At 44.6% G+C, this 14822-nt stretch overlaps 1 protein-coding gene across 1 annotated transcript in view; it reads left to right on the top strand.

Annotated features, from left to right (window-relative positions):
- WDR1 (WD repeat domain 1) overlaps window positions 1-14822 on the top strand; it is a 99197-nt gene that overhangs the window by 65229 nt on the left and 19146 nt on the right. The window contains exons 7-10 of the mRNA XM_040335427.1: window positions 257-337; window positions 6435-6668; window positions 9520-9607; window positions 12096-12252. Coding sequence (XP_040191361.1) covers window positions 257-337; window positions 6435-6668; window positions 9520-9607; window positions 12096-12252 — 560 coding nt within the window. The remainder of the gene's footprint in view (window positions 1-256; window positions 338-6434; window positions 6669-9519; window positions 9608-12095; window positions 12253-14822) is intronic.

Raw genomic sequence — 14822 nt, 5'->3', positions numbered from 1 at the left:
CCTGTCAGTGTTGAACGATCTCCATTGCGGATGAGACCAGAGCTTGTTCTTTTGGAAAAAAAAACACTTACTGGCAGGAACACCAGATGAAAAAGAAAAAGCCTAAAAAGGGAAACTTCTACAGCCATTGCAGCCAAGACTTGGCAAATTGCAATATAGTGTTTACTTTTGGGTTTACTTCTGCTTTAACAAGAGAGAATGTGTCATATCCTTAGCTGAATGCTCAACCATTAATAATGATTACATTTCTTCACAGATCTATTTATATGATGGTAAAACTGGAGAGAAAGTCGGCCAGCTTGGAGCAGAAAAAGCTCATGATGGAGGCGTGTATGCTGTAAGTGCTAATTTTCTTTTATACATAATACTACTTTTTTTTCCTTGAAGGCTGTTTCTTAAAGTGGAGTTCCACCCGTGAAATTGACACTGCAGTATTCAGCAGCAATAAACCTAAGCAACAATATATATATATATATATATATATATATATTCACTCTTTCCTGGCTGTTAGTAAGGGGTGCCTTGTAATCTGCCTCTTCCTCTCCCTGGCACCTGACGTCATTTCCCTCGGCGCGCGTGCTCGCTAGTGCTCCTGGGAGATGTGTGCCATCATTTCCCAGAAGTCAATGGGCAGTGCCAAGGGCTTTCTTGCCATCACAATGGGCAGCGTCGTCGGAAGTGCCCGCCCCGTTGTGATGGCAACAAAGCCCTCGGCACTGCCCATTGACTACGGCAATGTCAGAAGTGTACGGCGCTGCGAGCGTACATACTGTGCATGCACGAGAAGAGGCGGTGCATGCTGGTCGCTCAGCTGTACTTGATCCCCGAAGATGGTGCTTGTGGGCTTCACATGCCCACAAGCAATATGGAAATTGCTAGGAAAGAGGAATAGAAGATATCTTCCTCTATGAAATGGGCAATCGAGCGGCGATACATTCCAGAAAGGTGAGTGCTATAAATAGAAGTTTTGAAACTAACAATATTCATCAAACATATTTTTTTTTTTTTTTTTTAATTAACAGTTGGAACTTCGCTTTAAGTTTGTTTTCTCTTTTGTTACATGACTGTACACCAGTAAAATTTCTATTACCATTAAGCAAAATATGAGAGATCATGCAGATATTGTACATCCCACAGTAAGGTAATGTATGGGCAGCCTAATTGGAAAAGTAAAGAGTACCCGTATGGGTTGCTAAACAGGCAGCAGGAAGGAACCTTGTATGCAAAAAGCAGCCATGGTTATATGGGGGTTTACATAAAGTATGCAAATACTAACCAAACGTTTGTTTGTCATTTAGTGGAGCGTAGTTGGAGCCAAGACAGCCCTGAAGCTTGCGTTTTTTAAACTCTTAAAGTATTGTATATACTCGAGTATAAGCCGACTCGAGTATAATCCGAGGACCTAATTTTACCACAAAAAAATGGGAAAACTTATTGATTCGAGTATAAGCCGAGGGTGAGAATGCAGCAGCTACTGTAAGCGGAAAAGAGGGTCAACAATACCCATTTGAACACCTCACTGTGCCCATTGCAACCTCACTGTGCCCATTGCAACCTCACTGTGCCCATTGCAACCTCACTGTGCCCATTGCAACCTCACTGTGCCCATTGCAACCTCACTGTGCCCATTGCAACCTCACTGTGCCCAGTGCAGTCTCACTGTGCCATACCTCACTGTGCCCATTGCAGTCTCACTGTGCCATACCTCACTGTGCCCATTGCAGTCTCACTGTGCCATACCTCACTGTGCCCATTGCAGTCTCACTGTGCCATACCTCACTGTGCCCATTGCAGTCTCACTGTGCGATACCTCACTGTGCCCATTGCAGTCTCACTGTGCCCATTGCAGTATCACTGTGCCATACCTCACTGTGCCCATTGCAGTCTCACTGTGCCATACCTCACTGTGCCCATTGCAGTCTCACTGTGCCCGAGTACCTGAATTCTTGACAGGCGTCCATTTTTTTAAAAAGTCGCGGCTTCTTCCTGGCTTTCCGTTCCTCGATAGGCATTTGACACTGTGTTCCGCCTATCACCGACGTTCTCTCATCCTCGGATTCCGTTTCCCAGCAGACACTGTGTTAAGTGTTCCGCCAATCACGGACGTTCTTTCATCCTCGGACAAGAGGACGTCCGTGATTGGCGGAACACTGAACACAGTGTCTGCTGGGAAACTGTCTGAGGATGAAAGGACCTCCGTGATAGGCGGAACAGTGTCAAATGCCTATAACGCAGGGATATGCAATTAGCGGACCTCCAGCTGTTGCAGAACTACAAGTCCCATGAGGCATAGCAAGACTGACAGCCACAAGCATGACACCCAGAGGCAGAGGCATGATGGAACTTGTAGTTTTGCAACAGCTGGAGGTCCGCTAATTGCATATCCCTGCTATAACGGAACACCAGGAGGAAGCCGCAATTTTTTTAAAAAAAATGGACGCCTGTCAAGAATGCAGGTACATTGACTCGAGTATAAGCCGAGGGGGGTATTTTCAGCACTAAAAAAAAAGTTCTGAAAAACTTGGCTTATACTCGAGTATATACGGTATAACTAAAGGCAAAACTTATTTTTTTTTTGGACAGTGAAGAGAGATTAGAAAACCTGTCAGTTTTTATTGCTGTTTTTGTCCCTGTTAAGGAGATTCACCCTCTTAGTCCGGTTTACTATTACCATTGAAAGTAAAAGGATCCCACATTTTGGGAAAAGTAATAGAGTGAACAACTTACAATGGGGGAGACTAGTTCTAGTGACCTGGGGGTCCCCAAAGAATTCCCCTAATTTGCAAGGATTTCCTCACTTCCTGTTTGTCTATAGGACAGGAAGTGAAGGTAAATCTCCTTAATAGGACACAGATGATGTTTGGGGGGGCGGGGGGATAATACCCGACGGGGGTTATAACCATCCCTTTCTCTATTCAAAATGGTAAAACAAAAGTTTTGTCTAGTTCTACTTTAATGTAAATCCTAACCATAATAGTTGCTCCCTTTTGTCTGTTACCATTGAAAGTGTTTAAGACTCGTGCACACTATAAGATCGGGCAAACCTTTTTCGTGAAAAGAATTTTCATATAGTGTGTACACAACTTTTCGACAAAACTTTCAACTTTTTGTACAAAAATTCCAAAGGGGCAAACTCCAAAATGTTTATCGTACGGGAACGGACCGCTTTTCGTTTAATGTGTACCATTTTTGTAGAAGAATAATCGGGGGGAAAAAGACTGCGCATAATCGTAAACAAAAAAATTTTGTTCATCGGTTTGGATTTGCAGTGAAACAACGTGGAAAATCGGACGATCGTTCGCCCAATTTGTAGTGTGTGCCCCACTTTAGAGTTCTTTGGTAAGTGCAAAAAATAAATTTGATCCTACCAGAAATCTATTTAGATGATCACTACTTGTGTTCTCTGCCTCTGATGACTGATAACAGATCGCTGGAAACCATGCTAATTGATATGGGGAAGAGGTGACGTTCTGTAGTGTTGTCCCTACAAAGCTGCCCTCCCTAGATTAGTGCACTGCAAGGCATATGTTTTTATTACATATATGCTGTGTGCATTGAGCGTCAAGCAGGCTGAAATATTTTTTTATATATATATAGCTGTACTAAGACATGTGATGTTAGTACTGGTGATCTTAACCACTGAGCTATTGTGCTCTGGCAAAGGAGACTGCCCCCTATCGGAACACACTGGCCAGATGCTGGTTTTCCAGCATGACCGCTCGAGGAAAAGCTTCTGTAGAACATGCAGCTGTACAGATGAACCCAAAGTCAGCCGATTCCTGCTGAACTGACCGCTTTTAGCTGGTTTAAGACCCATCTGTATCCAGGTTTAGAGGCATTTGTGTCTGGGCATCGGGGGGGGGGGGGGGTCTGGAAACATAATAGCCACACAATTTCAACTTGCATCACCCCGGTACAACCCCTTGAAGTAATATCTGTACGTTTTTTTTTTTTTTTTTTGTGTGACCGATGCTTCAAAGAAAGTGAATATCAGACACACCTATCGGTGTGTGTGATTGGACGGGTGATCTGTCTATCAAAGTGCCTGGACAAGGGGGAGTGGCTATATATGGTGACGCGCGGCAGGGAATACACAGCTATTCAAATGAAAGCTGTTATGTTCCCCGCGCTGATCAACTAGACGGTGGCAGGGGGGCGGGTGGGGGAGGGCGTGGCTTTCTCTTTGGGGACATATGGCTGCATTTGGGGACACATGGACACATTTAAAAAAAAATATCTGTATCGGCGAGTACATGAAAAAAGTATCGGTACTTGTACTCGGTCCTAAAAAAGTGGTATCGGGACAACCCTACTTTTAAGAGAAGTAATACTGTGTCTTCAGTTTTTAAAAAAAAAATCCTGCATGCTGCATCTTTGGTGCGCTTTTGGAAATTGCACAAATCACGCAGCTCCCCATTGAAATGAATGGGAAAACCAGTCAAAAAGGCACAGCAGTGTGTTTTTGGAATCGTTTTGTGAGTGACTGGAGCCTGCTGGGAATCGGGCACCCAGAGAACGCACCGGAAGTGCATGAAAAATGCGTATGCGTTTTTTACTGCATTTTTTTTACCAATGGAGCAGTGTGATGACACCTGTAATGTATATCTAGAGCAAAAAGTTATCTTGCAGCTTACCGGTCTTTAGATGAGGCACCTGCATTGTTTTTCAATAGGGATGACCGATGCTTTTATTTTTATATGAAGTACTCGCCTATATCAATTACAGATTCGTATTGCCTATGAAGAGTAGGTAGAGGGGTGCACAAATACGAAGGAAACTTGGACAGCCGCACTCCAAAAATGTTCTTTTAATTTAAATCGATCACAAAATAAACATGCCACAGCAAAAAAATTGGAACAAAAGCTAACGTTTCGCACTGTAGCTTCAGTGCTTAGTCATAGCTAGGTAGAGGGGTGGTTTGAAAGGTTGGGTAGGGGGTTAGGCCAGGGTAGTTTGGGATAGGGGTTGTGGGGTGGGAGGGCTTGGTTGGTTAGGATGGAAAAGGCTGTGATCGCTGAGGGAGGGGTCATTGGGAGATGGCTGGATGGGACCTTTGGGGTGGTAGACGATAGGGCATGAGGAATGGGCTATTTTTTGGCTGTGAACATAAAGGAATGTATGGTCAGCCAGTTATTCATTTGCAGCAGTGGATAAAAATTGGAGGCTTTAGGAGTTGAGGACGATGTTGGGAGGGATGGAGACTGATGGGGGAGGTGGAAGCTGGAAAGACATGGGGGCAGAGGTGACAGTTGACAGAGGGAAGCAGGAGACTGAGAACCCAACAACACATTACAACCAGCAACGTTCGTTCCCACAAACACCTCTGCACACTGTACCCCCTCCCGCACCTGCACTCTTATGCCACCCATGTGTCCCCTGCCACCACTGCACTTCCCCTTTCTACCACTGCTATCAATACTCTTCTTGCATACCACTGTACCCCTAACAAATCTTTGTCACCACTGTACCCCCAACACCATGTTTTTCCACCATCCAGGTAATTGTGGATGTGAAGTGTCGCCGCTTCTACTGCCTACAATTACTTTGGAACTTACAGTTAAGAGATCTTCTTTCTGTAGTCAGACCGCCCAGTTGCCCGGACCGTCGGACCGCCCAGCGGCATACAATACATAAAAAAAAAAAAAGAGAAACTACAAAGCTGGGAAGGGGGTGGGAGCAAGGTGTGGTTTATTGGAGGCTCCTTACAGGGATTGGAGCCTGTCTACAGACCCGCCAGCTGTCTGGTCACAGATCAGATCTGATCCTGTGTCGGGTCAACATGGGGAAACACATTACTAAAAATCGGGACACAGCCTGCCGGGACACAGACATCCCGGGACAATGGACCAGGGCTAGGTAGCTAGGGCTAATATTGGTAGTTGGCCGGGATAAACCCCAGTTTAGGTAGCTAAGCTGATTTGTGCAATAGAAGGGAGAGGGGTGAGCAGCTACAGCGAAGATCTGCCCACGCTGACATCACTTCTGGTATCGGAGCATTTGCACAAGTACCGATACTCGCGCAAATGCTTAGTATTGGTGCAACACTATTTTTCAGTACAGAAAATAGCTCATAATTTAGCCAGAGATGTTAGTGTACATTTTTAGTCCCATCAGTTTACTTTGTAATGGAGACGGAACAAAGGCAGCCATGTTTTAAGTCTACATAACGAATGTGTCTGCCCCAGTAGATACAGAGAGGAATAAAGTGTTGTAGGTATGAAGGGGACAGGAAGGGTTTTGCTTGCAAAATTTCATGTGAAAGTAAAGGGAAAACATCCTGAATTAAGAAAACGAATGCAGCCATCACAAATAAGGACTTTTGAGTTTCTATATATTACATTTTAGTGTTTAGATACGCATTTACAGTCATTTAATTAAATTTGTCTGGATGTACAGCAAGCTGTAACAATTCTGTTTTCTCCCCTCTACCACAGATTAGCTGGAATGCTGACAGCACTCAACTCCTGTCTGCGTCTGGGGACAAAACGGCAAAAATCTGGGATGTTGCGGCTAACTCAGCAGTCACCACATTCAGTCTCGGCACAGATACGCTGGATCAGCAGCTGGGATGCTTGTGGCAGAGGGATTACTTGCTGAGTGTTTCTTTGTCTGGCTATATCAATTATCTGGACAAAAATAATCCAAGCAAACCTTTACGTGTTGTCAAGGTACGCTACTACGAAAAGCTTTTTTTTTTATGTTAATTTTTTATTAGAACATGCTTTTGCATGCATACCTAGTTTTATTTTCTATCTTTGGTGCATTTAGACTGGTCAGCAAATGTGTAAAACACTTTAGTTTTTGAAACTCCTAACATAAGCATTGAAAATCAGCGCCTTGGAAATGTATTGTTCGCCTATATGGTATTGTGTCCCAGGCACTGAAATAAGCCCAGAATATACCATGCATGGCCTCATGCACTTGTGTGTGCGGGAGGCACAAATACTGTATATACTCGAGTATAAGCCGAGGTACCTAATTTTACCACAAAAAACCTGGGAAAACGTATTGACTTGAATATAAGCTTGAATATAAGCCTAGGGTGAGAATTAGGGGTGTAACGGATCAGAAAACTCACGGATCGGATCGATCCTCGGATCAGGAGTCACGGATCGGATCATTTTTCGGATCAGCAAAAAAAAATACTAAACTTGTTACACCCAACAGAGTTTTAGATTCAGTTATTTTCAACACAAAACGGAGCTTAAATACAGAATATGTAAATCTGACGGACTGTTTACATGTTACATTTTAAAATCTGCAGCAAACCTTACATGCGTGCTAATGTGACAGAACACCTCCGATTTTCACATTAAGTTAAATATTAATATCAGAGAAGTTCTGTCACATTAGCAAGCATGTAAGGTGCCATTAAACGCAGCTATTCACAAAAAAAACTATTTGTTTTTTTACCAAAAAACATTTATCAGAGTACATATTGGCCTAAATATATGAGCGACACAGTACCGTATCGCAAAAAAATGCTCTGGTCAGGAAGGGGGGGGGGGGTAAATCTTCAGAGGCTGAAGTGGTTAAACAGGGACCTGGACAATGCCATACACAGTGTGTGAAGCAAAGGAACGGTGTACTGTGACATGCTGTGTATACAGTGGGGGAAGTGTCTCAGTGTAGCACACACACAGACAGTAGCGATGTACAAGCACACACTGACAGGTTAAGCCCTCTCCACCCCTCCTAAGGACTCTCATGATCCCCTCACAGCCCGGTGTGATTGTTCCAGCATGGCATTCCAAGCAGGCAGGTTAGGGAGAGGAGAAAGTGAGTGAGAGGAAGTAACAAGCTGAACACACACTGCTGGCTTAGTTTCTCACCTCTCTATACAGTGCACTTGTTCCCGATCCCTCACCTAACATTATCTTATCTGCAGAGCAGAGGCTGGCCGTTCCCCCTTCCAGACACTTACAGATTACTGTGTAATCACGGGTGAGTCGGTGACATCCATCGCTTCTGTCGGAGCAGCCAGGGGAATTCAGTCCCATGCTGTGAAGGGTCACTGGCAAGCACACGCTCTCCACTGGGCTGGAGCAAGATGGCCGCCAGCTCCGGAGCTAGGCCGAAGCTGGGGACTTTCCTACGGCCGAGGCTCCGGAGCGATCCGCGGATCGTGTGGTGTGCCGATCCGAACGGGGTGGCCCGTTCGGATCACGGATCGGTGACGATCCGTTACACCCCTAGTGAGAATGCAGCAGCTACTGTAAGCGAAAAAGAGGGTCAACAATGCCCACTGCAGCCTCCCTGTGCCCACTGCAGCTTCCCTGTGCCCGAGTCAGTGTACCTGACATTTTTTACAGGCTGCGGGCTTCCATTTATTATTTAAAAGTCGCGGTCTCCTTCTGGTCCCATTCCGTGATGGGCGTTTCCCAGCAGCCTATCATGGACGTCTTCTCATCCTCGCACTCGGTTTCCCAGCAGACACTGTGTTCAGTGTTCCGCCAATCACGGACGTCTTTTCATCCTCGGCAAAGAGAACGTCTGTGATAGGCGGAACACTGAACACAGTGTCTGCTGGGAAACTCCTATCACGGAAGGGATGTCACGACTTTTAAACAATGGACGCCCGCAGCCCTTCAGGTACACTTGAGTATAAGTTGAGGGGGGTATTTTCAGCTCTAAAAAAAGGGCTGAAATACTCGGCTTATACTCGAGTATATACGGTACTCATTCTGAAATAAACCCAATTTTTCTAACCTCTCCCAAAAGTGTATCGGCAAACCATAAACTGTACAACTCTACAATATGCATTTATCTATGCACTTCCAATGTGTCTGTAAAGTGGCTGTAAACCCAATTCATGAAATTGAGCTGGGCACATATATCTGCAGTATCTCTTTTCAAAGAGCGAAGTCCCTTAGCCCTCTCCTGAACCATTCCTCTGTTCTTATCCTGATTACACCTGACAAATTCTGGCCACATCAGATAAAAGCAGCCTGACATTTCTGTCAGGGGAGATTGCTAAAATAGATTAGCAGGGAGCTGGCCCTATTACAAAACACCTCAGTCTCAGCCCATGATGAGAGGAGGGGTGTGTGTGTGTGTGTGTGTGTGTGTGTGTGTGTGTGTGTGTGTGTGTGTGTGTGTGTGTGTGTGCGCGCCTTTCCTCCAATCAGCAATTTTAGATATCTTGGCTGTATGCCCAGACATGACACACTCTGTTAAACAGGAAGAGACAATCTCCTAACACGATCTGAACTTTCTAAATAGTATATAAATGTGAAGACATCAGATAAACATGTAAAACTTATGTAGGGAGATTTAGTTCACCCCTGTGTATCATCTGAGGCTGCTCACTTCACTGGGTGTATGGAGGGTTTACATCCACTTTAACCCCTTTTTAAAATGCTTTATATACAGAACAGAACCCATTGATCTGCCAGAAATGCAGTGTGCTCTTAGCTTGTTTGTGCTCAAAAGACCAAAATCTGTTAAAAAAAATAGCTATATCTAGTTGGTGTAAAATAATTGGGTGTATTGCTATTAGATTTTGTTTATATTCTGCAGGGACACAACAAGTCTATCCAGTGCATGACTGTCCACAATCTTGATGGTCGATCGACAATTTATACTGGCAGCCACGATGGGCATATTAATATCCTTTTTTGTGTCTTTTGTATACTTTTGTGGTGTTAAGCTTGACATTGCACACCTTGTGCATCCATTTGGGTAAACAGGTCTTATAATTTTTCAAAGACATTCATGTAAAAAAAATTTTTTAACCTTCAGTGAAGACGCTTCTCCATATTGCTGCTAGAGCTTTGTGTCTTTGATTGCAGCTTCCCAATGCAGTCTTCCTCAGCCTGGTTTTTAGAATATGTATGTGTGTATGTCTGTGTATGTCTGTGTATGTCTGTGTGTGTCTGTGTGTGTCTGTGTGTGTCTGTGTGTGTCTGTGTGTGTGTGTGTGTGTATGTCTGAACTCTGCTGGTCTTCATGTATGAAGATAGGCCAGAAAAGGCCTTCAGTCATTGAAGTCTGCTTATGGCGCGTTCCAGACTCTGTTATGGTTAAAGTTTGTTTTTAGGTCTGGAACTGTTGGCATAGAATGCATTGAGGTGAAAAACCTTGAGGGTTTACAACCCCTTTAAGGTAAGTTTCACATAATGGGCTAGTATGCGATGCATACTAGCCCATTATGACTTTGCCTTGCAGGGAAAATAAAGAGGCCTAACTGCTTACAACTGTGTTTTTTCATTTATTAACCTCCTGGGACCCGCGCTATAGTCAAATGACGGCTACAGCGTGGATCCCAAAATCCAACAGGACGTCAATAGACGTCCGCCCCTTTGGGCGTTCTCCGCACGCGCTCCAGAGCACGCAGCGGGGAAACTCTGTGTTGGCCGTGTCCCTTGGACACAGCCAATTACAGATCGCCGCGAACGGCCAATCAGAGTGGCCGTTTGCGATGCGATCTGTGCGGCCAATGAGAGATGATCTCATATGTAAACATATGAGATCATCTCTCATTGCCGGCTCTCACAGACTCCTGTCTCTGGAGAGGAGACCGATCTGTGTCCCTTGTACATAGAGACACAGATCGGTCACCCCCCCTCCACACACAGTTATAACGCAATGCAGGGAATACATTTAACCCCTTCCTCACCCCCTAGTGTTAACCCCTTCCCTGCCAGTCACATTTATACTGTAATTAGTGCATATTTATAGCACTGATAGCACTGATCGCTGTATAAATGTGAATGGTCCCAAAATGTGTCAAAAGTGTCCGATGTGTCCGCCATAACGTCGCAGTCCCAATAAAAATCGCAGATCACCGCCATTTCTAGTAAAAAAAATAAAAAAAAATTCTGTCCCCTATTTTGTAGGCGCTATAACTTTTGCGCAAACCAGTCGCTTATTGCGATTTTTTTTTTTTTTTTTTTTTTTTTTTTTTTTTACCAAAAATATGTAGAAGAATACGTATCGGCCTAAACTGAGAAAAATTTTTTTTTTTTTTTTTTTTTTTTTTTTTAATTGGGATATTTATTATAGCAACAAGTAAAAAAATATTTGTATTTTTTTTTAAAATTGTCGCTCTTTTTCGTTTATAGCGCAAAAAATTAAAAACGCACAGGTGATCAAATACCACCAAAAGAAAGCTCTATTTGTGGGGAAAAAAAGACGTCAATTTTGTTTGGGAGCCATGTCGCACGACCGCGCAATTGTTAAAACTACGCAGTGCCGCAAGCTGAAATTTCACCTGGGCAGGAGGGGGGTATATGTGCCCAGTAAGCAAGTGGTTAAAGGGTCACTAAAGGAAAAAATGTTTTTTGTTTAAAATAACAAACATGTTATACTTCCACTGTGCAGTTCGTTTTGCACAGAGTGGCCCCGATCCGTGTCTTCTGGGGTCCCTCGGCGGCTGTCTCTGGTCCTACCCGCACGAACTACACACGGTCATGCGAGAGAGCTCGCATTGTGTGTAGTCCGCATGCATTAAGGTGAAATAGCTTTTTTTCCTTTACAACTCCTTTTAAGGTGAAAAAAGTTCTGGCACTGGGCAGCCCCCCCCCCCCCCCCCCCCGCCCCGTCTTACTCACCTGAGCCCATTCGTTCCCACGCAGAGATGCGCTCAACCTCTGCCTGGGGTTCTGGGCTCTTGTGATTGGATAGATTGACAGCAGTGCTCCTGCTGCTGTCAATCAAATCCAATGACGGGGCGCTGCCAAGTCCAGTATTTTATGTCTATGGATGCAAATGCTGGACACGGGAGTGCGCCTACAAGGTAACCCCCTTCTCCTAGTGGGTTTACAGATGGAGGCGCCGCAAGTGCCATTGGGGGACCCCAGATGATCGGGGCCACTGGCAAAACTAACTGCCCAGTGGAAGGAAGAATGACATGTTTTTTATAATAAATAAATAAGTGTTTACAACCCCTTTAAAATCTGGTGCATGAAACTTCAGAGAACTGGTGCAGCGTCACATTCTGAGGTGGGAAAGCTATAAGCAAATTCTAAGAGCTGCTTTTTTTAATTGCCTATCCATGAAGATTGAATATATAGTGGAACTAGGTGTGAATGATACATATCGGTTGAAAAAATAAAATAAAAAATTGATTTGCTTTCCTTAATCATCGTGTGCACATTACTTTGATGCTGCGTCAGGTGAGAATGACACCTTCTCTGGAAAGGGCCACACAAACCAAGTGTCCAGCATGGCCATTAACTCCTCCAACCAGCTTGTTACTTGCAGCATGGATGACACTGTGCGTTATACGGATATCCTCAACAAGGCCTACAGGTGAGCATTGCTGATTCCGTTGCTTGATTATGATGTGATGCTGTCTGTACTGTTTGTCAGTGAGTCTTACTGGATGGAGGCTGTTTGTTTCTACCTGCTCCGTGTAAGTGATGCTGTTTTTAAGAGACCTGTGCAGGTTTTGGCACACAGGTGTGAGCTTAAAGCGGGAGTTCACCCTAAAAAAAATTTTAACATTAGATTGATGCTCATTTTGTCAAGGGGAATCGGGTCGTATTTTTAAAATCGAAGCCGTACTTACCATTTTAGCGAGAGATCTTCTCCGCCGCTTCCGGGTATGGTCTTCGGGACTGGGCATTCCTATTTGATTGACAGTCTTCCGACGGTCGCATCCATCGCGTCACGAGTAGCCGAAAGAAGCCAAACGTCGGCGCGGCTCTATACGGCGCCTGCGCACCGACGTTCGGCTACTTTCGGAAAATCGTGACGCGATAGATGCAACCGTCGGAAGCCCGTCGGAAGACTGTCAATCAAATAGGAACGCCCAGTCCCGCAGCCCATACCCTGGAAGCGGCAGCGAAGATGTATCTCTAAAACGGTAAGTACTGCTTCGATTTTAAAAATACTACCCGATTCCCCTTGACAAAATGAGCCTCAATCTAATGTTAAAAATGTTCATTTCCAGGTGAACCTCCACTTTAAAAAAAAGAAATCTCTAAGTACAATGAGTGTTTGTCAAAATCACTCATTATATCCTCTTGTTATGATTTATATCGCCTGATCTTTCATTAGACCTCTCAATCTATGCTTGAATTCAGCCAAGGACGGACTGCGTATGACCACCATTGTTTAGTAATGAGAAACAGGCAGTGACTTGTCGCACCACAATTTAAGGTGACCCTACGTGGATCGTAATTTGGCTGGTTCTGCAGGTACCACACAAATTTTGATATATGGGCACCTTGGTTGTACACAAGTCAATTCAAGTTGACTGAGTTGTGTACAACCAGCCTGTCGGGTTTTTCCTGAACAAATGGTGCTGCTGGCTATAAACCGGCAAAACACTAATCATTGTGTTCTGCCAGCAGAAAAGGCTCCTTGCTGGCAGAACATAATGGCAAGGCAGGAGGGATTCCCCTATCAACACAGTGTTGATGGGAGACTCAAGCAACTTTCTATGTCCTGCTTTAAAGGATAAGCTCACTTTTTGTAACCTGTTACATGTTACACCCATATTCAGGGTGTAACAAGTAACCATGTCACAGATGTTCTGACAGCTAGCAGGTGATCGATATCCCCCCTTTTCCTGTTGGCTGTCACAATCTGCAACAATCACAGGCTCTGTGAATAAGAAAACTACAAAGTCTGACATCCTATGCTGCTCTTGGCTTGTAGTTCTCAAATACCACAACACTGTTGAGCACTGTGGTAGCTCATTCATACTTCCTATCAGTGTAACTACTAATTTTGTTTTGTAAAGGTAAACTTATTTAACCACTTCCTGCCCGGTCAATAGGGAATTGACATCCGGGAAGTGGTTTCATTATCCTGACTGGTCGTCTATTGACGTCCTGCAGGATAATAGCCGCCGCGCGCCCAAGGGGGCAGGCATCGCGGCGATCGGTGATGCGGTGTGTCAGTCTGACACACCACTACACTGATCTCGGTAAAGAGCCTCCGGCGGAGGCTCTTTACCACGTGATCAGCAATGTCAAATCACGGCTGATCACAATGTAAACAGGAAAAGCCGCAGATCGGCTTTTCCTCACTGCGAGTAAAGGAGAGCCGATCGGCTGCTCTCCTGATGGGGGGTTTGCGCTGATAGTTTATCAGCGCAGCCCCCCCCTCGGATCACTGCACAGGACCACCAGGGATGGGCATCCACACTGGACCACCAGGTATGCCCCCTAGACCACCAGGGAATGCCAATCGGTGCCCATTAAAAAAATTCCTGCCAATGCCACCAGGGATACCCATCAGTAATGAATATCAGTGCCATGTATCGATGCCCATTAGTGCCCAGCAGTGCCGCCCATCAATGCCACCCATAAGTACCCACCATTGTGGCCTTTCAGTGCCCATCAGTGTCGCCTATCAGTGCCAATTAGTGCCACCCATGAGTGCCCAACAGTGCCCCATATCAATACCCATCAGTGCTGCATATCAGTGCCGCCTACCAGTGCCCATCAATGCCACATATCAGTGGCTGTCAGTGCCACCTCATTGGCGCCGCCTCATCAGTGCCCGTCAGTGCCACCTTATCAGTGCCCATCAGTGAAGGAGAAAACATACTTATTTAAAAAGAATTATAACCGAAAAACATTTTTTTAAATCTTTTTTTTTTTTTATTTGTATAGCAAAAAATAAAAACCCCAGAGGCGATCAAATACCACCAAAAGAAAGCTCTATTTGTGGGAACAAAATCATAAAAATTCTGTTTGTATACAGTGTAGCATGACTGCGCCATTGTCATTTAAACAGCAACAGCGCAGAAAGCTGAAAATTGGCTTGGGCAGGAAGAGGCGTAAGTGCCTGGTATGGAAGTGGTTAAGAATACATTTTCAGAGAGCGAAATCGTATTACCCAAAAATCTTTTGTCTTTGGTTTTTACT

Source organism: Rana temporaria, chromosome 1, assembly GCF_905171775.1.
Source record: "Rana temporaria chromosome 1, aRanTem1.1, whole genome shotgun sequence".
NCBI classification, from domain to species: Eukaryota; Metazoa; Chordata; class Amphibia; order Anura; family Ranidae; genus Rana; species Rana temporaria.
The sequence above is the reverse complement of the archived record's forward strand: the minus strand, read 5'-3'. Positions and strand labels throughout refer to the sequence as shown.